This window comes from Rhinolophus ferrumequinum, chromosome 10 (assembly GCF_004115265.2).
Source record: "Rhinolophus ferrumequinum isolate MPI-CBG mRhiFer1 chromosome 10, mRhiFer1_v1.p, whole genome shotgun sequence".
Taxonomy (NCBI): Eukaryota; Metazoa; Chordata; class Mammalia; order Chiroptera; family Rhinolophidae; genus Rhinolophus; species Rhinolophus ferrumequinum.
This window is the reverse complement of record NC_046293.1, coordinates 5,270,274-5,292,829: the sequence shown is the minus strand read 5'-3', so window position 1 is coordinate 5,292,829 and position 22,556 is coordinate 5,270,274. Positions and strand designations below refer to the sequence as shown.

Below are 22,556 nucleotides of genomic sequence, written 5' to 3'. Positions count from 1 at the left end.
TACTAAAAGCACAGGGAGAAGATGAGCAGAGACAGCTGACTGCGTTCTTCTGAGAACTTCCAGGGGCTGTCATCGCACCTGCCGCCCCCGGAATTTGACGCCCCAGTCGTGCTCTGTAGGAAGCTAGCAGCTTTGCAGCCCTGAGCAACTGGCTGAGCCCTCGGCCAGCTCCCCAGTTTTTCCGGGGATCATCAGAACAGAGGAGTCAGGCGGGGGTCTCTGCACTATTTCTAAAGTTCTCCAAGACGGTCGGGGTGTCACGGGTGTGTCTGCCAGACAGACGCCTTACCTAGCACTTAAGTGCGTGCGAGACTTCTGGGATCTCAATGACGTTCAGGCAGCAGGCTGGTTTTTGTCCATCCCAACACACCTGTGGGTTTGTCCCTCTCTAGCAATATGCCACAGACTTCGTACTGGCCCCAAAACACGCACGGCCACAGAGACGCCTGGAAAAATGGGTGAGAGGAGGAGGTATTTTGCCATTTTGTTTGCTGGCTTTCTCGCGATGCTTTCCCCGTTCTTCAGTCAGCATTCTCGCCTTTTCTGAGCTGTCCCCATGCACTAGGGACTCCAGGGAGCTGACAATTTCCATGTTGGTGTAATAGGCACGTCCGTGCCTCAGGTTTACCCAGTCCTGGGCTATACTTTCTCCTGGAGCTGCTTCATTCAGTGGAGGTCTTAAATCTGAGCGTTTGCCTCCCTCTCCAGCCCACTGGCCATAGTGGATGCAAGAGCAGGCCACTCACACAGCCAGAGGGCTCGGCTAGTGGGTCATCAGCATGGAAGCCACGTTGACTCTCGGGTTTGCTGAGCACTTTCAGGTTGATTGGCCACTTTGGACTCGGCAGGTGGAAGGAACCCCTATGTAACGCTTCCGCTCAGCTCCTGCTCCTGGCTGGTGAACGCAGGAGACCTGGAGGCTGAAAAAGAACAATGGAGCCACGGATAGGGGGTTCACACCACTGCATTCTTGCTGGCAGCCAGGCAAGACACAGGAAGTAGGATCCACACCACATCTACCATCCGCCATCCACTAACCTCGCTTGCTAACTGCAATCTGCCCTTGCTAACCTTACGGCAGTTACTATGTACAAAACAATAGTGGCTAATGGCCAACTGGTTACAGCTGATGGTCATCAAATAACCAAGCCAGCATTTTTCCACGTGAGGCCCAGAGCCTGGAAACTGCTCCCCTGGCCCTCTCTCCACACCTCCAGGCTCTCACCTCACAATCTACACGAAAGCATCTTCCGCAAGAGGCCCTGTGCGAGGAACCTGGAGGTGGATGAAATATCCTAGACACAGCCAGGGTTCTCAGGGTACCACCAGTCTTTCTGGGCACAACCAGACTTCCTGGGCTTCTTAGGGTACCATCAGTCTCCCCGGGCACAGCCAGGGTTCTCAGAGTACTGCCAGTCCTTCTGGGCACAGCCAGACTTCCTGGGTACAGCCAGGGTTTCTCAGGGTACCGCCAGTCTTTCTGGGCACAACAAGACTTCCTGGGTACAGCCAGGGGTTCTCAGGGTACCACCAGTCTTTCTGGGCTCAGCCGGAGTTTCTCAGGGTATCGCCAGTCCTTCTGGGCACAGCCAGACTTCCTGGGCACAGCCAGGGTTTCTTAGGGTACCGCCAGTCCTTCTGGGCACAGCCAGACTTCCTGGGCACAGCCAGGGTTTCTCAGGGTACCGCCAGTCTTTCTGGGCACAGCCAGGGTTTCTCAGGGTACCACCAGTCTTTCTGGGCACAGCCAGGGTTTCTCAGGGTACCGCCAGTCTTTCTGGGCACAACAAGACTTCCTGGGTACAGCCAGGGGTTCTCAGGGTACCACCAGTCTTTCTGGGCTCAGCCGGAGTTTCTCAGGGTATCGCCAGTCCTTCTGGGCACAGCCAGACTTCCTGGGCACAGCCAGGGTTTCTTAGGGTACCGCCAGTCCTTCTGGGCACAGCCAGACTTCCTGGGCACAGCCAGGGTTTCTCAGGGTACCGCCAGTCTTTCTGGGCACAGCCAGGGTTTCTCAGGGTACCGCCAGTCCTTCTGGGCACAGCCAGACTTCCTGGGCACAGCCAGGGTTTCTCAGGGTACCGCCAGTCTTTCTGGGCACAGCCAGGGTTTCTCAGGGTACCGCCAGTCCTTCTGGGCACAGCCAGACTTCCTGGGCACAGCCAGGGTTCTCAGGGTACCGTGCTGGAACAATAGTGGCTCAGTCAAGGTGCTTACATATCCTCGACGGCGGCCAGTCGAGACACGGGAAGCAAATAGCCGCCAGTTCCACTACATGGCGGTACGTTCCCAAGCAAACAGTCAAGTAGTCCATCAAATCAGGGATGGAAGGCACTGCAGCGTGCGCAGGTGGCATCGCCTTATTCAACTCCCCATAGTCCACAGTCATTCGCCAGGGCTGTGTGTTGGCCTCACAATGTGTGCCCTCTCCGCAGGGCGAGGGCTCCCAGTCCTCCCCAACCTGGGGGTGAGGGACAACCTTGACTTCACCCGCATCCTCCACCGAGGACTCAGCAAGCGTTTCCTCCTGGGACAAGTCCCACATCTGGGCCGCCTCAGCAAGCACTTCCCAGCGCACGGGCCACAGTGACCTTCGCTTTCCCTGGCCTGTGCTGGTTGGAGAACCATCTACGTCTTCTCACCCCTCCATGGGGGTCCAGCTCTCCGGCAGCTGCACGATATTTCCTATGCTGGTCTGAGAACCGTCCACGTCTTCCCATCCCTCCATAGGGGTCCAGCTCAAGAGAACATCAGCCACCGGGCAACCACACGCTGTGTGGGAGCCACATGTCCTCCTGCCCAGGGGAGACGGCTCCGTTACCTGACCAGGAGAACCCTGCTTGCTGTGCCAAGTGTAATCCAGGGTCTCAGCTCCCGCTCCCGGTAGGTGAACGCAGGATACGGTGAGGCCGAAAAGGAACAACGGAGCCATGGGTAGGGGGTTCATACCACTATATTCTCGCTGGCGGCTGGGCGAGACACAGGAAGTAGGATCCACACGACCTGCACCGTCTGCAACCCGCAATCCAGGCTTGCTAACCTCGCTAGCTATGGCAGTTATATACAAAACAATCGTGGCTAATGGCCAACTAGTTACAGCTGATGGTCATCAAATAACCGAGGCAGCACCTTTCCACGTGAAGCTGAGCCTGGAAACTGCTCTCCTGGCCCTGTCCCTACACCCTGCCTCCCCTGTACCGAGATTCTACTACGACTACACCTCGCCGTGAAAGAGCCACCATGTTTGGGCGTGTTGGTGTGGCCACAGATCCTCACTGAAGGCGTTTTCTCATTTCACCGTCAGCATCTCAAGCTTTACCTTTTGGATTTCTTCTGTGTCACCCTGTAGAAGAACTTTGGTACAGTTAATACTGCTGCTGGGACTCTCCAGTCGACTCTCAATGTCTGACACAAATCCTGGCTTCTGATGAATTCTTAACACGGAGAAAGCGACTCAGGTGAAATGAGTATGACAAAGACAGATGTCGAGGGTAAGAACTGTCCGTACTGCAACGAGCCACCCGGTCTGCTGGGAGGGTGGAGGCCCTGATTGTAATGGCCTTCCTCGGGGCTTGTCTGATTTCCACTGACCAGAGATGCAAAAGCATCTAGAATTGGGGAAAGCACGTTTACTTATAATCCAGGGATCGTGGGTTTCTCTGATCCGTGTCTGCGCTCTGCCCACTGGGACTATCCTGGGCAGTCAGGTTTCAAGTGAGCTGGGAGCAGGTTGAATGGCCTGGGCTGTGCATCGTTCTCAGGGGCCCAGGAAGACCCCTTGCTGGGCAGCTCCTGCGAGAAGCTGCCTGTGGTCCGGCCCCTGGGGTGTAGGGGGGGGCCTCTACCTTCCTGTTGTAACATCTAAACCCACCAGGGGGCATCACTGTGCTGGCCAACAGAGCCGCCCCGCACCTGGCCTGCACCAGCCTGCTGGGCCCGCCAGGAGCCCCCACAGCAGTTAGGGTGATTGTCCCTATGAAGGATGAAGAAATAGGCATGGAGGTAAGTCCAGTCCCTGAGGCCCCATCAAAGTATTGCAGCTGATTCGGGGCTTGCCGGACGGCTGAGGCGCCCAGGCGTTGGTTTTAACATTAGGATGGGCCTCGGCTCCCGTCTCCGCCACGTCCTGCTCTGAAATGGAACCAGCGCTGGGAAATCAAACTTTGGGTTAGGAAGTGCTATGGCCTGATCTGAGTGTTTGTCCCCCCAAATCGGTAAGTTGAAATCCTATCCCCAACGTGATGGTATCAGGTGGCGCCTTTGTGGGGTGACTGGGTCATGATGGAAACCTCACAAATGGGATCAGTGCCCTTATGAGACCCCACAGAACTCTGTCACCCCTTCTGCCACGTGAGGACACAGGGAGGACGGCTGTGAACCAGGGAGAGGGCCCTCATGACACCAAAGCTGCCGGCCCTATGACCTTGGGACACCCAGCCTCCAGGGCTGTGAAAAAGAAATGTCTGCTGTTTATGCCGCCCAGTTTATGGCCTTTTGTTACAGCAGACTGAACAAAGACGGGGGCTTAGAGGACTAAACGCCATCTTATTTCTTCTCCCATTTCTCTAAGTGCACATTTTGACGTTTTGGTTTTCTTCAACCAGCAAGGCAAGCAGCTGACACCCCATGCCAGGCCTGTGGTCCCAGGGCCCCCACAGAATAAGGGAGGCCAACGTACAGAAGACGTACTTTATTGCGGTACAAACCCCGTTAGGTAGGGAACGGGACGCCAGCAGCATTCCCAGGGAGAAAACCAGAGACGAGGTTTCCCACCTGCTACCGGGCTGGAGGAAGGGCTGACGTTCTGGGTAACAGAGGGATGGACAGACAAAGCCACACAGAGATGGGAGGGACCACCGAGTCGTTTCACGACAGGGACTGTTGTTGGCTTCAGCGTGAAACAAGCACCCCCACCGCATACACACACACACACACACACACCCACACACACACAGCTGGCAGCCGCCTCACACCCCTGGGGTCACCTGCCCACCTGGGACTGGACGCACTGTGGTGACACATATGCTGGCATCTGCCCCCACATTTCAGAAACAACATTAAGAACGAGAACTTTACATTTTCTTCCCATAAATGAAAGTAACAAAATTGAAACATTTTGACGCAAGACTAGTGGGAAGATGGCATCTAACGTGAAGCTCTTGGTGGAGTTGTCTTTCGAAGCCATCCACTGTCTGCTGCTCCACGGCCCACGCTGGTCCCTTGCCCCAAATCCCCGTCTCCAAACCCAAACCCAAAGGCGGAACCAGTGCAGTGCCAGGCAGGCCACTGGGTCCACAGGGACCAGGAGGATGGGCCGGCCCTTGACAAACGGAAAGGCTACGGCAACACAAGGTGGAGGTGTGCTGGTGCAGGTTCCGGTAGACTGGGGTGGGGGTGGGGGGCGAGAAGGCTGGGTCTGGTTAGCAGGTTCCCCAGGGCATTCTGGGGGTGCCTGTCACGCAGGGCCCCGGGGGGAAGAGCGTGGGACCCTGGCTCTGCTCCGGGAGCCACAGGGCACGAGCAGACTCTGGAGAAGAGCCGGAACGGCCGTGTTAACGTTTGGGCCCCAACAGGCACTCCTGGGGAACCCTGTTTCTGAGGACACCTCATCATGCTCCCCAAAACCTCTCGGTCGCCAACACCCCAGGCACCAGACTTTCAGCAATAAATGCCTGGGCTGAGCTGAGGATATCGCAGCACAGACGGTGCTGAGGACAGAGTAGACAGCAGCCTGGCACTCAGCCCTGGGGACCCTGACTGACCCTGAGCCCCCGGGCTGTGATACTGGGACATGGCCTGCCTGTGCCCAGAGGGGCAGAGGACGGGGGACTTTGCAGAAGCACCTCAGAGACCCGAGGCTGGAATCCGCCCACGGCAAGCACAAGCAGAGGGCCAGCGGGCACCTAGACGATGCGGGTGACGTGGCAGTTGCTGGGCTCGTCCAGGTACAGGGTGCTGAAGACGTCGTTGAAGAAGGTCGGGTGGTACCGGCAGGCACGCTCACAGTCCGGGTTGAAGTTCACCTCCAGGATCTGTGGCTGCATCACTCGCTTCCCTGAGGGCACAAAGCACAGAACAGCTCACTCTTGGGAGGGTGGGCTGGGGGCCAGGGAAGGCCTGAACTTGGCTCTCCTGGCTTCTTGGGGAGGGGGGTCTGGCCCAAAGCCTGCTCCTCCCGGGGAAAAGACTGGAGCTGCCTCGGGCCCTAGGAGTCCTGTGAGCCACCACACACAGCTCAGACGTTAAGTCCAAAAGAGGAGTGGAGCCGCAGGCCCGGCGTGGGGTGGGCTCGGCCCCTGGGGACTCTGGAGCCGAGGGCGGCCACCTAGGGCTGCCCGCTCCCTCTGCCTTTTGCACAGGGTTCCTTTTCCTTGTGGGTTCTCTCCAACGCCACTGCAGCCCACCTGCCCGTCCTGTTTCCACTCTGCCCTGCAGGCCAGCGCGCCTCAGCAGGGGGCCTCCCCGGACTCACATCTCCTGGCTAACGAGGGGCAAAGGATAACCTGGGCAGCACTGACCCCTGATGCCCTCTCTGCTCCTGGGGGGTGGGAGGGGTGCTGGTGTGGGGAGGGCTGGACAATGGGCTTTGGGGGTGTGTGTGGGTGGGTTATGGGGAGCCCCCCTCACCATCTGGATGGCCGTCCCACTTCAGCATGAGGTCGATGGCATACACGGCCCGGGACGAGGGGTAGTCGCAGAGGCCCAGAGGGGGTGGCTTGGCACATGCCACTTGGAACAGCTCAGTGAAGGCCTGGAAGATTTCAGCCTGGGGACCAAGTGAGGCAGGATCAGGGAGCCTACGTGGCTATCATGCTGGGGTCAGTCCCCCAGGTCAGCCTCTCAATATGAGGTTCACTGCCCCTTCCCGAGCCCCAAGCCCCAAATGGCTACAGTCACCTCCCCCTACGTCCTTCATGTCTCCAGACCCGGCCACAGCCACCTCTGCCTGACACACGTCCCTCTCACTCCTGGCGTCCACATACTGCAAACCTGCCTGTCTGCTGCCCTGGAGCCCCCATGCTCCCCTCTGCACTGAAAACTCCCACTCCAGACCGTGGAGGCCAGCCTGTGGATGTGTGTGTCCCAAGCGTATCCTGAATGCCCCTCCAGGTCACCCCACACCGTCTCGTCACCAGTCTGGGTGGGAGGAGCAGGACCACCCAGAGATGGCAGACCGACACCACCTGATGCCAGCCCAGGACCCTCCAGCTTTGCTCAGGACTCACCTGGACGCTCTTCCAGGAAAATTCTGGGTATTGCTTCTCAAACTCAGGGATGAACTCCTCACAGTGCACCTGCGACAGACATAGGGCCCGTCATACTCTGCCCCACCTTGATGTGGAGCCTCTGACATTCACTGGGGCCACAGGTCAGCGCCAGCAGCCTGTCCAGATCCCACCTCAGGGCACAGATGGGAGGGAGGCAGAAGATTGGGTCTGAGCTCTGGATCTCACTGTGACTCTGGACAAGCAGATTTACTTCTCGGAGCCTCAGTGTCTCCATCTGTAAGATGGGACAAGACTCCCTGCCCCACAAGCTTACTTTGCAGGACTGTTGTGAGCCTCAGTGACACACCACTGTTTGACATAAAGCAGGTGCCAGCAGGCAGCTCCTCTGTCTACATAGCCTGCCCAGAAGACAAGCTGCGGGGGGTGGGGTGGGGTCTGGGTCTGCAGGTCCCACCAGGCCCCCACCTGCTTCAGCACCACTTCCGGGTCGTAGTTCATGACAGTGAAATGCTTCTCATAGTCGTCCAGGTCGTTGAGTGCGAAGGGCCTGCAGGACGGGCAGACAAACCCCTGAGTGGGTCCCAAGCACGGCCACGTCTGAGAAGTAGGGGTGCTCAGAGCCCCCCAGCTGGGCACCAGTTCCCCCACGGCCCCCTCACGACTAACTGTGTGGACTCCCTGGAGGCCCATACACATCATCGCAACCCACAGGTGTTGGTGCCCATTTTCCCAGGCGCGCTCACACCCCTATGGTGGTTGGCGTGGGCAGGGCAAGCATTCCGGCCATTTAGCAGAACCGGGCTCGGCGGGGTGCCCTGCTGGGTGCGTGGCGAAGGAGCTCCAGTGCAGGCTTTCTGATTCTGTTCAAGAGTCCCCGGCCCCGCCCCTGGCCAGTCTCCCCAGTTACCGGTTGGAGAATCGCAGCCAGAACACGTCATATACGAACAGCCTCAGGGGCTTCACCGACCGCAGAAGGACAATGTAGCGGATGTCGAACTTCACCCGCCCCACGTCTTCTCGAAGGAACAAGACAGGACTTTCAATGTACTTGGACACAACCTGGAGGACAGATGCAGGCTCAAGGCAGCTCTCAACTCACCTCGGCCAGGACAGAGCACCCCAGAGGCACCCCAACCTGCTGGCTGTGCACTCGCGCGCGTGGTACGTTCACATGCCGTCCCCACATCCCGGAGGAACAGGCACGCTCTCGCAGCCCCTTCCGCCCCAGTCCCAGGGCGTCCGTGGAGGGACCCACACCTGAGCTTCCCTTCTTCCTCTGCCCTTCCACAGCCGTATAAGTTGGGACACGTTCTTTATCTCCTTTACTTTAACTGAAGGAAAAGATCCCACCAGTTTTTAGGGTTTGGAAGCTGAATGCACACTCTCAGCCCAAATCCACTGGCTCCCTACCCCACCCTGCCAGTGTCCAGTGACCATCCTGTGGCACATTTCCCCGGGACTCTGCCACGTGCATGATCCCGTGTCCCCGACACTGCGTCTAACGTGCCCCACGTCACTATGGCACCTTTGCACAGGGCCACGAGGGGCTCCCTGTCCTGGCGGGACCATCTCCTGGCTGCTGTACGGTCACCTGTGGTGCAACGTGTGGTGACTCAGGTCAGACACACTAGGGTCACCCCGCTTGAGGCTCTCTCCTCTCCCCTGGATGTCACGCAGTGCCCCTGCGGGCAGGGCAGTGAAGGAGTGGGGTGGGGGCTTCAGAGACTCCCATGAGCCGACGCCCATCACTGCGGACACCAGGCCCCCCGCTCAGGCCCTCGACACCAGTCCCCAGGCTCCCCCCATGGCTGGCCTGTGTACCCAGCACCCCTCACACACAGGGCCAGGGCCCACCTTGGGGGTGCTCTCGCGGTGCCGGATGACGCTGTGGAGACTCTTAGTGACGTGTGTGTCCAGGCTGCGGGCCAGGTTCCAGGGCTTACAGATCCAGTGGTTGTCCTCGCCCCTGGGAGCAGAGAGGCCGGCTAGGCTGCATGCTGGGCCCACTCTCTCAGGCAACACCCCCAGGACGTGGCAGGAGAGGGACACGCGGCCTCCTCAGGGGACGGAGGAAAGTGTCACAGCAGAGAGGTCAGAGGCTGGGCCTTGGGTACTAAGAAGGCATTCGCTGGAGCCAAGGGGGCTGCGCTCTGGTGGATGACCGGCTCTAGCAGAGGCTTGGACTCCATGGCAGCTGTGCGTGGCTGCAGCGCTCAGCGGCCATGGCTCCCAGCATCGGGGCCTGCACATAGTAGGTGCTCAGCTAAGGAGCAGCCTGGGCAGTGTAAGGACAGGTACAGGTCTGGTGGGGGCTGCATGGGTCCATGGAGGGGCGGGGGCAAGGTGGGGGTGCCTACCGCCTCTCCCGCTGTTGGAAGTAGCTGACAAACTGGGGCAGCTCTGTGCGCAGGTTGAAGGTGCGGGGCAGCCAGGCCGGGCCCTCGGGGCCCCCTGCCCGGCGCGCGATGGAGGCCAGGCAGTCCTTCACCGTCAGCAGGTTCTCGCAGGGGAACTGGTTCAGCAGCACATGGGGCCTCTCCTGGCTGAGCCTCCTGTGGGGCCGAGCAGGTGTGACTGGCTCAGGGGGCCGCGAGGGGCTCTGGGGCCAGTGGCCGGCGCCCGGTGGGGGGTGCCTCACCTGTAGTCCTTGAAGTGAGAGAAGCTGTAGAGGATGTCGGCGTCCGCCTCACTCTGGGTAAAGGTGAAGCGTGGGTGGGTGAGGTGGCTTAGCACCTGCTGCACGTCCGTGTAGACCCTGCAGGGAGAGGTGGGCTGGGGCCAGACAGCCAGGCCTAGAGCCGCCTGTCTGCTGAATAGTGGGGCAACTCGGACCCTCACGACCCCAGGTTCCCCTCGTAAGACGGGCTCACACTTATTGTTACAATGAGACGGGAAAACCTGAGTGTGTAACAAAGGCGGGCTCTTTCTTCCCAAGTGGAAAGAGGGCAACACTAGCAATTTCCCATGGACACACTAAGAACTTGGTATGTGAGAAGGGAGCTGGTGCCCCAGACGAGGCCTTCATCCACACTGGTGCTCGCTGGTGCCCCCCCGTGCAGTTGTGGACAGGGCCTGGGAGCCTGTCTGCAGGCAGTGGGGGAGACAGCTGCCCTTTGAAAGCAACGGGGCTGAGGCAGAGGCAGGAGGGAGCCGAGCTCGGACCGTGTTGTTTCAGGGGAGGAACAGAAGGAAGGAGCTAGAGCAGGAACTGAGCAGGCCTCTGGCCCTGAGGAGGTGCCGGGACGCTGGGCAGTGGGCCTTGGGAAGAGCCCATGGGCTGCCTGGGCTGGGGCAATGGCCTCAGGGAAGGAGAGGAAACTCCCAGGACCCACCGGAAGGGGTCGAGTGCAGCGTGCTGCGGTTTGTGGCTGGACCAGGTTTGGGCAGCCAGAGAGAGGGGTCCCATTGGAGGCAGAGGCCAGTCTGCCTGCCGAGCTGGACCGGCCCAGCCTGCTCTCCACTGCTGGGGGTGGGGGGCTCTGCACCTCCACTTCCTCCCCTGCAGAGTGGAGCGTCTGCTTCGACGGGGGGCCGCCTGGGCTTGCCTGCCTGGCCACGGCCCCGCCTGGCAGCCCAGGGGCCTTTCCCAGGCGCCCCACGTGCACAGGCCCGGCAGCGCTTAGGACCAGATGAACACACTCTCGCTCATCCTCGCTTTTCACAGCACTGTCTCTGTGATCCTAAGAACTCCACCCTGGCATCTGTCACTGTCGTGCTGCACGACAGAGCAGACCTGAGTGGCTCCCTGAGCTGTGGGGACTGCGGGAGTGTGTGAGTGAAGTGACTGAGGCAAAGCCCCAATGCCAGCTGAGAGGGCACGCACCTGAAGACGTGGTCGCGGGGAAACGTCACCAGATCAACGGCGACAGGCAGCTGCTCTTTGTTTTCCTCCAAAATGGCCTGGAAGGAAACACAGTGGAGGTAGAAACAGACCTTTGAGAAAGGGAGCAAGGGAACACACGCCTCCCCCACCCTGGCACACCAGGGCTTTAGGACTCGGAGGTCCCCCCAGACCGCAGGTGGAGCCTTTCCCAGATGCCCCGGCACCGCCCCCACCCCGCGATTCTAGGGCTCAAGGCCCCTCAGGTGCTGAACAGCCTGTTCTGTGTCCAAAGAACCTTCTCTCCGGCTACCTCCAAACCCCAGGAGGGGGCTGCCTGGCCCCCGGGGAACCCCCAAGGCTATTCTGAGCTTAAGCAGTGTGGTGGCTTCAAACATGCCCAGCAGCTCTTTGGCATTCCCTTCGGAGGACCTTAATTCATCTCCCCTTGCACGTGGACTGGATGAGTTGCTTCTAACAAACAGAAAGAAAGTGGAACAACCATGGCGTTTCACCAAAGGCCCTGTGGCTTCCTCCTCGGATCGCTGCTCTGAGACAAGTTAGCTGCCAGGTCGTGAGACGCTCAAGCAGCCCCGTGGAGAGGCCCACGTGGGGAGGGACCGAGGCCACCCGCCAAGAGCCAGCCCCACCTTGCCAGGCATGTGAGGAACCACGTGGGTGGAAGCAGGTCCTCGGGCCCATCACGCCTCCGATGACGTGGCCTGGCTGACAGCGCCTCAGAGAGACCCAGACAGAAGCACCCGGCTGAGCCACTCCCCAACTCCCGGCCCACAGAAAGTGTGTGAGATAATAAGTGTTTGCTGTCTGAAGCTGGAGTTATTTGTTACCTGGCAACAGGTACCTAATACAGGCAACTCCAGGGCCCTGAGCACAGGCCCAACCCAGACGGGTCCAATGAGGACAAAGCCAGGACACTTTAGACAACCGGTGTTTGGCCTCTTACCTCCCAAGGAAAAATAGACTAATTTTAATTCATGTTCCTTTAACAACCTCAAGATCAGGAAGTCTTGGTCTCTAAGCCATTCTTAAGCTGCACCCCTTTGTATTCACTCACTTTTCCTAAAGTTTCCTAAGCAACTACTAGGCACACGTCTTCTACGAGCCTCTGAAACACAGCTCCGAGCCGAGATGGTGGTCACGTGTCTTCAGCATGGTTAGTTCCACCCCCACTGGCTTAGATGAATTCGAGGTGAAAGGAGCCGTAGGACCTCCGTACGCCAGCCTCTCCGTGTCAGCAGCACGCACAGCACAGCCGGCACCACACGCTTCCCACTCTAACTCCAGTCACTTTGTTTCCTCCTTCCCACAATCCTTTGAGGCAGTCAGTCAGTGGCTGAGATGCCAGTGGGGGCGGGACAGCCTCAACATCGTGGGGGTGGGGGGACCGGTGGGGAGGTGTGTGGCTTCTGCTCACAAGCTATCAGGCCTCTCTCAGTTTGGACTCCAGTTCTCCCACCAGCCGTGTGACCTTTGGCACGTTATTTAACCTCCTCGTGCCTCAGTTTCCTCACCCTCAGTAAAATGAAGATAAAAATAGGCCTGTAAGTCCTATTCAGTAAAGATTACAGTAGAGTGCCCCTAGAGTGCTTGGCACAGGCTCTCTCGTTGCCTGGTTTCCATCGGGACCAGCCAATAAGAAGCAGCGGCAGGACACTGGAGGGCAGGGGACGGAGGGGCCCGAGTCTGAACCCCTGTGCAGCCCTGCAAGGTCCTGGCAGTGGCTGTGTTCCTTAGGCTCCACTTCCTCTCTGCCCTCAGCCCCCCTAACCCTGGCCGGCTAACGTGGCCCACCCCATCCCAGGTACCAGGCCCCGCATTAACTGTCACCGTCACACCTGTGAGGGGGCCGCCTGGGTCCCAGCGGGGCCCTGACTGAGAAGCTGCCCATGGACTGAAACCTTTCTTACCCATGACAATGACAACTTGTTGAGGGCCTACTGTGTGCTGGAAACTGTACCACACAGTGTTTGCGTACAGTGCCTTGCCATCCCTGGGGAGGGAAGTGTCAGGAGATGAGGAAACAAAAACGAGAACAACAGCACTGACCGCGAAAAGCCAGCTTCACCCGACCTTCTGGAAATACACTTCCCAGCATCAGGGACCCTGGTGTTCTCTCCTGAGCTCCCAAGCTCTTCTCCACCTCCCATAGTAGCCAGGTGGTGTTCACTAATATTTGGTGACTGGAGGAGGTTCCAGAAGCCACCAGGCAAACGGGTGCAGGGGCTGGAGGAGAAGGGGTGTAGGCTCCTACCTGGTAGTGCTCGGCGGGCGGCTCGGGCGTGCAGGAGCTGAGCTCCAGCATGTCAGCGGGGGCCCAGGGCATCAGCATGCACCTCCGGATCAGAGGGTCTGCCTCTCCATAAGCAAAATCCCGGGTCACCTCCTCTGCACGGAGACACACGCGCCCGTCAGAGGCCGCCAGGAGGCCCGGGCTGGGGCCATTCTCCCAGGTGGGGCGGGCTCCGACTTACCGCCTGTGTCCAGGTCCCTCAGGGGCCACAGCAGCGTGTACGCCACCTGCTGTGGCATGTAGAAGAAGGGCGCAGTGGCAAAGCTGGGCGCGTCCGAGTGCTGGATGCGCGAGCCGAACTCGTCCATGATGTACCACACGGGCACCTTCTCCTCGGCCGTCTGGGGGCAGAGCACACACCGGGCCCTGTCCCTCGGCCCGCCCGCCCACACCCAACACCAGCTGCCCACTCGTCTATGCCCACCTCTGGGCCTGCAGCTTTAACACAAACCCCTGAGCCCTTTAACCTGAGGCCTCCGTGACAACGGCCCTGCCCTGACAAACCAGGCACAGGCCAGGGACCGCAGGGTGACCACCAGCGTGCTAACGGCACATGGAAACAAGCCGCTTAACCCACTAGTCACATGGATGTGTTTGGTCTTGTGTGTGTGGTTAGGGAAGAATGAGGGGAGACTTGCAGTTTGGGGGAGGCTCCCTGGAGGCGGCAACATCTAAGCTGAGATCATGAGAAACAACTTTTGTCTTCTCCCAACCTAAAAGTTGTGGGGGCTGGAGCCTAAGGTGAGTCCAGGGATTCTGGGAGTGGGGTGACAAAAGCCTGAGGACATGTGCTAATAGGACTCAACTCTTCTACTGAAGGCAGTGAGGACCACTGAGGCCTTTTTAGAGGGTGACAAAACCAGAAGACCCCAGGAAAGAGGCAGCTGAGTCACTGGGCCCAAACCCAGGGGTCTGAGGGCTGTGTCCTGTGAATTCAAAGGCTGCACAGACCCCTGGGGGCCTGGCATTGGCTGGTCCAAGGAAAAGAGGAACACGCCCCCAATGAAGTCACAGGGAACGAAGGTGTTTCAATGGGCCACAGGAGAAGGTGGGTTTGCTCACTTGTGGGGTAACGGCCCCCGGGCTGGGTCGGGGCTCTCCTGGCCGCCTGCCAGCCCTGTCCTCTGCCTCCCCTGGGGCCTGGCTGCCCACTCACCCCGTGGGACAGCTGGTAGGTCTGGTTGAACTTCCACATCTCCTCCAGCACCTGGTCCACGGCCTCGGCGGTGGGCAGCTCACCGTGGAACTCAATGCCCATCAGGTTCGCCATGCGGTGCAGCAGCCCAGGGACCTGCTGCAGCTGTCGGCGGGCGTGCTCCACGCGGCACGTCCAGGCGTGGTCAATGAGGAAGATGCTGTGGGCACAGGCGACAGCAGGTGAGACGGCCACGTGGGCACAGCAAGGGCGGAAGAGGCGGCAGACGAGGATGAAGAGGCCTGGGGCTGCGGCCCGGACCCTGCCCTCGAGACTCGCTCTCCCCGGCACCCGTGGGCCTGGGTGGGAGTCTGGGCTCTGCTGACCGCTTACTGTGTGGCCCTCTCTCCCTGTCCTAGTTTCTAACACAGGACAACAGGGTCTCTACGTCCTATCACCAGGCTGATACCAGGATCAAATGAGACAGAACACACTACGTGCTGACTGTACACCAAGTACTTGCGTACGTTGTGATTATTCCAGCAATCACTGTAACAGCGAGTGTCCTCCACTGGGCTCAGAACTGCGGGAGGACAGGCCCACGCCCCCCACCCCCACCCCCGCTACCTGCAGCCTGGCCCGTGGCCGGTGCTCAGCAAAGACTGCACCACTGGGAGGCCAGCAGCAGGCAGATGCCCAAAGGGGCTGCCAGGCGGAGCTCACGCGTGCCCGTCCGAGACTTCTGGGCGCTTCCTGGGGAGCAGCAGGCCTTTTTTGGGGAGAAGCTTCAAGCTCCCCCATGTATGGACACCTGCAGCCCACACACTCCGGTTCCGTGGAGGAACCCGGGTGGGCCAGCTGTACAGCCTGTGCACAACCGCCGTGGTGCTGTGGCAGAGGATGAGGCCATGCCCACGCCCTGCCTCCCAGGACACGGCTGCCTGGACACGACCAGGAGGCTCCACACAAACAGGTGGGCAAAGGGGCCCTCACCCGCCCCCGCGCTGAAACTATAGGAACAGCAGGTGTTCCAGGTCCCAGGTTGGGCGGCACGTTCGGCCGTAATTTTTGTGCTTATACAGTCGGCCCTCCTGTATATCCACAGGTCCCACATTCGCGGACCCAACCAACCTCATAGAACAAATATTTGCAAATAAAAACCTTCCATTGTTGCCGACGTGGGTACTACGTCGTCAGGCCTACGATGGTTGTCTGTACTGAACAGGTACAGACTTTTTTCTTGTCACTGTTCTCTAAACAATACAGCATAACAACCATTTACGTGGCACTTACGTTGCATTAGGTATTATAGGTAACCTAGAGATGATTTAAAGTACACGGGAGGATGTGCGTAGGTGATACACAAATACTACGGCGTTTTATACGAGGGACTTGAGCACCTTTGGATTTGGGGATCCAAGGGGATCCTGGAACCTGTGCCCCATGCACACTGAGGGACAATTGTATCACTTTGTATATCCTCTAACAAATGAAGATTTCTGCCTGTCCTCCTGCTTAGTTTATGGCTGCGCGAGGAAGCAGAGCCAGGCCTTCAAAGTGGATACCTGGGCGTGACCTTGGGCAAATACACACGAGAGGTGCTGTACACGGCAGGTGTGGGAGAGACGGTGGAGGTTGGGGCCTGGCAACTGGGCAGACTCAGAGGCCTGGGGGGAGAGAGGCCCAGGGACAGGGAGGGCTCCAGCCCAGGAGGCTATCCCACCTCCTCCCAAACCTGCCTGGTGGTGGCATGTGAAGGGCGCTGAGTGGCAGTGAGCCCCTCGAGGTGGCCGCTGTGTCTGATTTGCCTGGGCCTGGGCCCTGGAGCCAGCACAGGTGGCAACGGAGCAGGCGCACGTGGGGGTTGGCTGTACTGAACTTAATGACAAAGGCCAGCCTGCAAGTTTCTGAGTCAGAGAGCATGTGGGTGGAGGTGCCTGGCTGCTATAATTACCTGTGGGGCCACTCCCACCCCATCATGGGCTGGTGAAGGCGGACAGACTCTTCCCTGAAGAGCAATGGACGCAGGGCCCCAGGATCCTGAAGCCAGAAAGTTAGTTCTTCCGCAAGGTTCTAACAGATTGGCAGAGGGGAATGGAGGCCTGTCCTGGCCGTGGAGGCAGGAAGCCCAGCCGGGCTTTAGCTCTGCCCTGTCTATGACGTGGCCCTGGGCAAGGCCCAGGCCTGCTCTGGGCCTTAGCATCCTCACCTGCGGACTGAGACCACGCCCCTCCCGTTCCTGCAAAGCCCTGGAGAGCACGGTAAGTGCGGCTTCCCGGACTCCACTCAGGGACAGCCTCAGCAGGACCGGGAGAAGCCCAGGGGCTTGGAACAGCCGGCTCATGAGCAAGGCTGTCCTGGGTCCGATACCCACTCTCAGTCAGCTGTGTGACCTTGGGCGAGTCCTTCCTGTTTCAACAAAATCAGCACTTATCACACCTCCGTTGCGAAACCACTGTGACAGGTGTGACGTGAAGAGGCTGCTCCCAGGATGGTATGAAACACGGCTAACATGGGGGCGCCATCAGCGCTGGAGCCAACGATGACCCTAACGTCTAGCTGGAAGCACGGTGCCTACAATTACGGTTTTCCCCAATGGCGACGGCCTCGGTGAAACCTCCCTAAAAGGAAGCCTGGCCCTGAGAGCCATGGTGCGGGTGCCGGGTGTCCCGCCTAGGCTCCTACCTGTTGGGGTCGGCCGCCTGGAGCCCGTTCTCGTTGGTCACGATGACCTTGTAGCAGAGCTCGATGCCCGGGTTGGGCTTCTTCGTGCGCTCTTCCCGGGCTGCCTCATCCTCACTCTCTTCCTCCTCCACTTCTTCCACTTGCATTATCCCAAACATCTCCCCTGCGTCGAAAACCTGGGGGCCATAGCAGGGCGTGTTGGCAGGGTACCCCACCCTGAACCCTCGCCTCAGGGACAAACTAAACCCCTCAGGAGAAGGACCTATTTACTGCCCAACTGCCCATTTCACGGGTGGGAAACAAGCTCCTGGAGAAATCGGACAGAACTGGGACCTCACCTACCCCGCTGTCACTGGCGCTGTCAGCCAGGGCCCCTCACTCCACGGGACCCATTCTTGGAGCTGGGCCTGCATGCATGTGTCCAAATGATATCGAGTCTGGCCCCATTTTCCAGGGAAAATGAGGCCCCAAAGGCACAGGGGTGGCTCTAGTCACACTAGAAGTACATGGAAGTCAGGATCTTGGTGGCCAGGGATCACACCCCAATTTTGCTTGTACCAGAGGAACCAATCCAACACCAGGGCGGCTGAGGCAACTCAGAGGAAAGCGAGTCTCTGTGGCCTCAGTGCCAGCCCAGCCAAGTAGGCCAGGCCTGCACAAAGCATGGCCTGGGACTAATCTCCTGAGGTCCTGGGCTAGGAAGATAAGGGCCTTGGGCCTCGAGCTTCCCTGGCAAAGGACAACTGTCAGCCACGTGCGGCGGATAAAGAGGATGAGTCAGCCACTTGTGTGCTCTGGAGCCAGGCTACGTGACCTTGAACAAGTCACTGAACCGCGCCGTGCCTCTGTTCGTCCATCCATAAAATGGGCACAGTACGACCTACCGCAGAGAACTGCTGGGAAGATTAATGATTAACACACATAAAGTGCTAGAACCTAAGCTGGCTCTGTAAGCACTTGCTGCCACCCTTCCACTTCTGAGGCTGGTCTCTCCCCTGGGAAGGGGGTGTCCCCCACCCTCCAGGAGAGCGCAGGGACTCAACAAAGGCCAGTCCCCGACCCGAAAAACCTATTTCTCACAACTCTATTAAAACTAAACAGAAGGAAAAATCACCCCAGCAGCTGAAGGCAGCTAGCTAGCCTGGCACAAGCAGCTTTGTGTGCTGGGCAGCATAGGCACTCTGGGGGTGTGAAGGTGAAACACGCATGATCTCGCCCAGGGAGCTCACGGCTGAGTGGCAGAGCGAAATAGAGAGGACCAGGTAAATGGTGCGAGAAGTGGACAGCCAGGAAGATTTTATGGAGGAGACATAATCAGAGGTGAGCACTGGAAGGGGGAGATTTAAACCTGTGGGGTGGTGGTGAAAGGGCTCCAGGCAGGGAGCTGTGAGAGCCAAGGGCCAGGGGCAGACAGAGGGCTGTGGAGACCAGGTTCATCCAAAGGCAAGGGAGCTCAGGCACTTTCTGGGTTCTCCTCGAACCTCACAGAGCCAGGGGAGGCCACCACTGTACCTCCAGGTTACAGATTAGGAAAGCAGCTCACAGGGCTGGAGTTTACACTCTGAGCTTCCACCCAGAACCCCAAGTCCCCAGCCCTCAAGCCCAAACCCGACGGGAAGGCAGGCAGCCTGGGGACAGAGGACCTGCCTCACGTCTGGCTTCTCCCCAGTTTTGAGCGGGAGTGACCACAATTCCTTCATGGTGGGACCGGGAGGTTCATGCAGACAGGAAAAGAGTTGGAATTTACGTTATAATACTTTCCCCATCCTTTCCAAGGGAACCGGATTTTTTTAGGCAAGGCTCCAGGGTCATTGGCCGGCCTTGCTGGGGGTTGAGGTGGCCCCACTCCTCTGTGGGCAGGTGCCTGTTCTGCTAGTGTGTGCCCTCCCCCACACCTGTTTCACTCAGAACAAAGACTGCAGGTTTGGGTCTAGCAAAGTGGTGACTCACAGCTCTGCCTGTAACCCATGATGGCAGGGAGGGTCATGGAAAAACACCGGCTGCCCCTCAGCAGAGCAACAGCGAACAGGGCAGAGGGGACTGCCCACTCTGTGCTGGGTACTGGCTGAAACTTAGCTCATGCCTCCCCACCGAGACAGTGGGAGCCGGGGCCGTGTTTCACTGTCCCCACTTTCTAGATGGAGGCTAAGGTAGGCGACTGAGGGTTTGCTGCCCATGGAGGCTGGCTGGGCTGGAGCCAGGTGTGCCCACATCAAACTCCTTTCACCCAGGTACTCGAGGACTTCTTATCCTCACTGACAAACTGCTAGGGCCTTCTCCCAACCCCAGCACAGGCCTGGGACCGGGGCAAGTGCTCAGGAAATGCTGGCGGAAGACAAGTCATTAAGGGAAGGAAAACCACTGTCAGAAAATATAGGTATGTACAGTTTGTCTGCCGCTGACACTGTCTCTTTTTTACAGCAACTACCTGTGTTTTGAGCAGGAAGGTACCTGGTCCAACCCAGATTTTACAGACAGAGAAAGTGGGTGACAGGGATGGGTTTGTCCAGTAGCCAGGCTCAGGGGACACCCTTTTCCTGGCGCTGGAATTCACCTAATCAATCACCTGCTGCTCCTCTGTGTTGGCCCCAGGAGGCAGCCCCCTGAAGGGGAGCCTCATTCCAACTAAGGAGAAGGCCCAACCAGCTGGCCTGTGAATGTGTTCTGGTTTCAGCACCTGGGCAAACTACCAAACACCAGGGTCCACACCCCCTTAGCCAGGACCCGCCGGGAGACCCTTTGGAGGCCTACAGCAGATGGTCAGCAGAATGGAGCCGTTGCCACAAAAAGGGAGAGAAAGTAGAAGCACCTAAGACCTTTCCATTTTTCTTTAGATTCCTTCTCCATCTCCCACAGTCAGTTTTCTTTAATCTGCAAAATGAGGGTGAGCCGGGCTCACATCAAATGAGGAAACATGGAAGGCTTCTGTTACTCCGTCAAAGCCACACAAATTCCTGGGGTTCCCATTCTCCCCGAGGCAGTGGCTGAAAAAGAGCTTCCAGTTCTGACGTCTGACAGACCTTGGGGGAGTCACTTCCTCTCCCCCAGCCTCTGTTTTCTGAGCTGTACAATGGGGATGGCTGACTCTCACTCCTCACAGCTGTGGGGAACTCTGCAGAGGCCTGGCACACAACAGGAACCCAAGTTCATTGTAGCTCCAGGTTCCAAGGCAGCCCTGGCCCAGCCCCAGGTGCGGCGGCAGGACCCGAGCCACAGGTACAGGTCTCTGGCGGCCACTGTTGGGTCCCAAACTTTAGATGGCTCCTCACTGCCAAGGAGGCAAAGTCTACGTCGGTCACCACAGCTCTCCTGGCTCTTCATCATCAAGCCTCTACGGCTTCTCCCGCCTGACCCACCCAGGCTGCCCCCAACTCTGCGGGGGACATACATGCGTGGGTCTCACCGCGGCCTGCCCCGCTGGGCACAAGCGCGGTGAAAACGCGCGTTCCCACAGCGAGTCCGGGACAGCCTCCCAGCCTCGTCGGCACGCGGTCCCCAGGAGGCCTCCCCGCAGTTCCCGGGCCAGGGCCCGCCCGCAGACCACACTTTCCTGGTACAGGGTCCCGAGCGGTCCACCCCCGAGGTGCCCAGGGACCGCTCTGCACCCGGGTCCTCCGGCCCGGCGCCCTGCTCTCCCCGCGTCGCCCGGCCCGCACCTCGTGTTCCAGCTTGTGCAGGAGGCGTCCCCAGTACCGCTCCGGGACCCCCGACGCGCGCAGCGCCCGGCCGTGCAGCGCCGCGAACTCGGCCTGGGCCAGCGCGTCCTCCTCCGGCTCCGGGCCCTGCTCCGAGCTGGGTGCCGACTCCGGCGTCACGACCAGCCCCCCGTTCGCGTCCATGGCGCCTCCAGCAGCACCAAGCCCAGCGCCGCCGCAGCCTGCAGGCCCAGCCGCCACGCTCGGCCCGCCCGCCGCGCCGCCTTCCGCCGGGCTCCCGCGCCCCCGCCCACCGCCCGCACGCAAGCACGCACGCCCGCCCAGCCGGCTCGCGGCGGGACGGCGGGGGCGCGAGGCTGGGGGCGGGACCCTGGGAGCCCGGGGGCCGTCTGTGGGAGGGGCGCGTGCGCGAGTGCGCGTGCGTGGGCGCGCGAGCCTGCGCGGGAGGGGCCGCGTTTGTGGCCCGCGTTGCTGGCGTGTGCGCACGCGCGCTGGGGGGGGGCTTTCTCTTTCCTCCTCGGCTGCCCTGCGGGATGCCGGGAGGAAGCTTTGTAGCGTCTCCTACGGTCGGAATCGGAACGGACGCCAGAGACTGTCCAGAAGGGGAAACTGAGGCCCAGAGATAGGGGTATGGCTGAGCTGCAGCCCTGGCATCGAGCGGACGTGGAGGCGCCTGGAGATGGCAGGGGGCTCTCGGATTCTTTTGAATGCTTCACCGCATTTAGGTGCTGCAAAGTAGGAGGCCTTCTCAAATTCCTTAAATTTGGATTGGGGATGTAAATTTATGCAATTAAAACTGGGAGGTTTTTCTTACAAGTTCATCTGTAGCTCAGAATGTCATATATACCCACGTTCCTTTTGTGTCTCTGAACCTCTCGTGTGTGGGGTCCCTGACTCTCATGCATGCGGGGTTCCCCTGTGTACGAGCAAGTGTATTAAATTTGGTTATCCTGTCTCACGTCTGTTTGATTATTAGACCAGCAAAAAGAACCTTGAGGACAGAGGAAAGTTTCTTCCTCTTCCACGCTTCCACAAGGGATGTGTTTCGTTGGCTTCTCGTTTGCAACGTTGCAATAATTTTATTTTGCTACAAGACTCAAAGGCTGAAGGTTTCTGTGGGTTTTTTTGGTGCTTCAGTTGCTGAATGTTTTGATTAAAAGTTTAAAATTGAATTTGAACAAAATGCGCCAGTTTAGAGGACTTGTTCAATTTAGCTGGGACACTTAACGTTGGTATGCAAAGGCTCAAACCTCCAAACTTTAGTTGCTGAGGGGCGCAGAGAGAAACGTTACTGCCGTGATGAAGTATTTTTCTGTATCTAACAAGAGCTTTGTCACAAAAAATTTGTAGTTCCATTACTATGAATACTTGTAAAACTTTGACAACTGTGGCTTTTAATTCGATTAGTATAATTTTACAGCTTGTTTGGATGAAATTATTAACCGCATCCAGTTCCAAGGGCATTTCTACTCTATGGGGTTATTAATTTACTAGGAATTTCAGTCCCTCAACACTGTGTCCCATCCAATTTTATATGAGTATTATAATCGCAAAAAAAGGACTTCAGTGTTCAACTTCTTAACTGAATTTAACTGAGCAGCAGTCATGATAATGCTAGTTCTTCATTGTGGACAGAACGAACTTCCGAAAGCTGAATTCTGATTCCGTGAACTGGATGAAAAAAAGGGAACTATCTGATGACTTTGACACACGTTGGCAT

At 58.6% G+C, this 22,556-nt stretch overlaps 1 protein-coding gene across 2 annotated transcripts; it reads right to left on the bottom strand.

Moving 5' to 3' along the window:
* Positions 1 to 4,675: 4,675 nt before the first annotated feature.
* Positions 4,676 to 21,101, bottom strand: TTLL12 (tubulin tyrosine ligase like 12). 2 transcript variants are annotated; one of them, XM_033118040.1, is made up of 14 exons: positions 20,837 to 21,101; positions 17,181 to 17,356; positions 14,517 to 14,715; positions 13,542 to 13,701; positions 13,322 to 13,455; positions 11,053 to 11,129; positions 9,868 to 9,984; positions 9,587 to 9,781; positions 9,084 to 9,195; positions 8,137 to 8,288; positions 7,695 to 7,776; positions 7,227 to 7,295; positions 6,628 to 6,805; positions 4,676 to 6,055 (listed from the first exon to the last, which is right to left on the bottom strand). In XM_033118040.1, the coding sequence occupies exons 1-14, from the start codon at positions 21,017 to 21,019 to the stop codon at positions 5,904 to 5,906; spliced, it is 1,986 nt and encodes a 661-aa protein (XP_032973931.1). In that variant the 5' UTR covers positions 21,020 to 21,101; the 3' UTR covers positions 4,676 to 5,903. The 2 variants fall into 2 exon arrangements, with proteins under 2 accessions (XP_032973931.1, XP_032973932.1); XM_033118041.1 differs by having other exon boundaries at positions 6,628 to 6,766.
* Positions 21,102 to 22,556: the final 1,455 nt, after the last annotated feature.

What these genes read in the sequence shown, in the direction of transcription:
- TTLL12 (XM_033118040.1), bottom strand. Translation starts at nt 21,019, where the DNA reads ATGGACGCGAACGGGGGGCTGGTCGTGACGCCGGAGTCGGCACCCAGC. An exon ending in GAGGGACCTGGACACAGGCG is followed by an intron (nt 13,456 to 13,541) that starts GTAAGTCGGAGC and finishes GTCTCCGTGCAG; the next exon opens with AGGAGGTGACCCGGGATTTT. An exon ending in GTGGGACGGCCATCCAGATG is followed by an intron (nt 6,056 to 6,627) that starts GTGAGGGGGGCT and finishes TTGTGCCCTCAG; the next exon opens with GGAAGCGAGTGATGCAGCCA.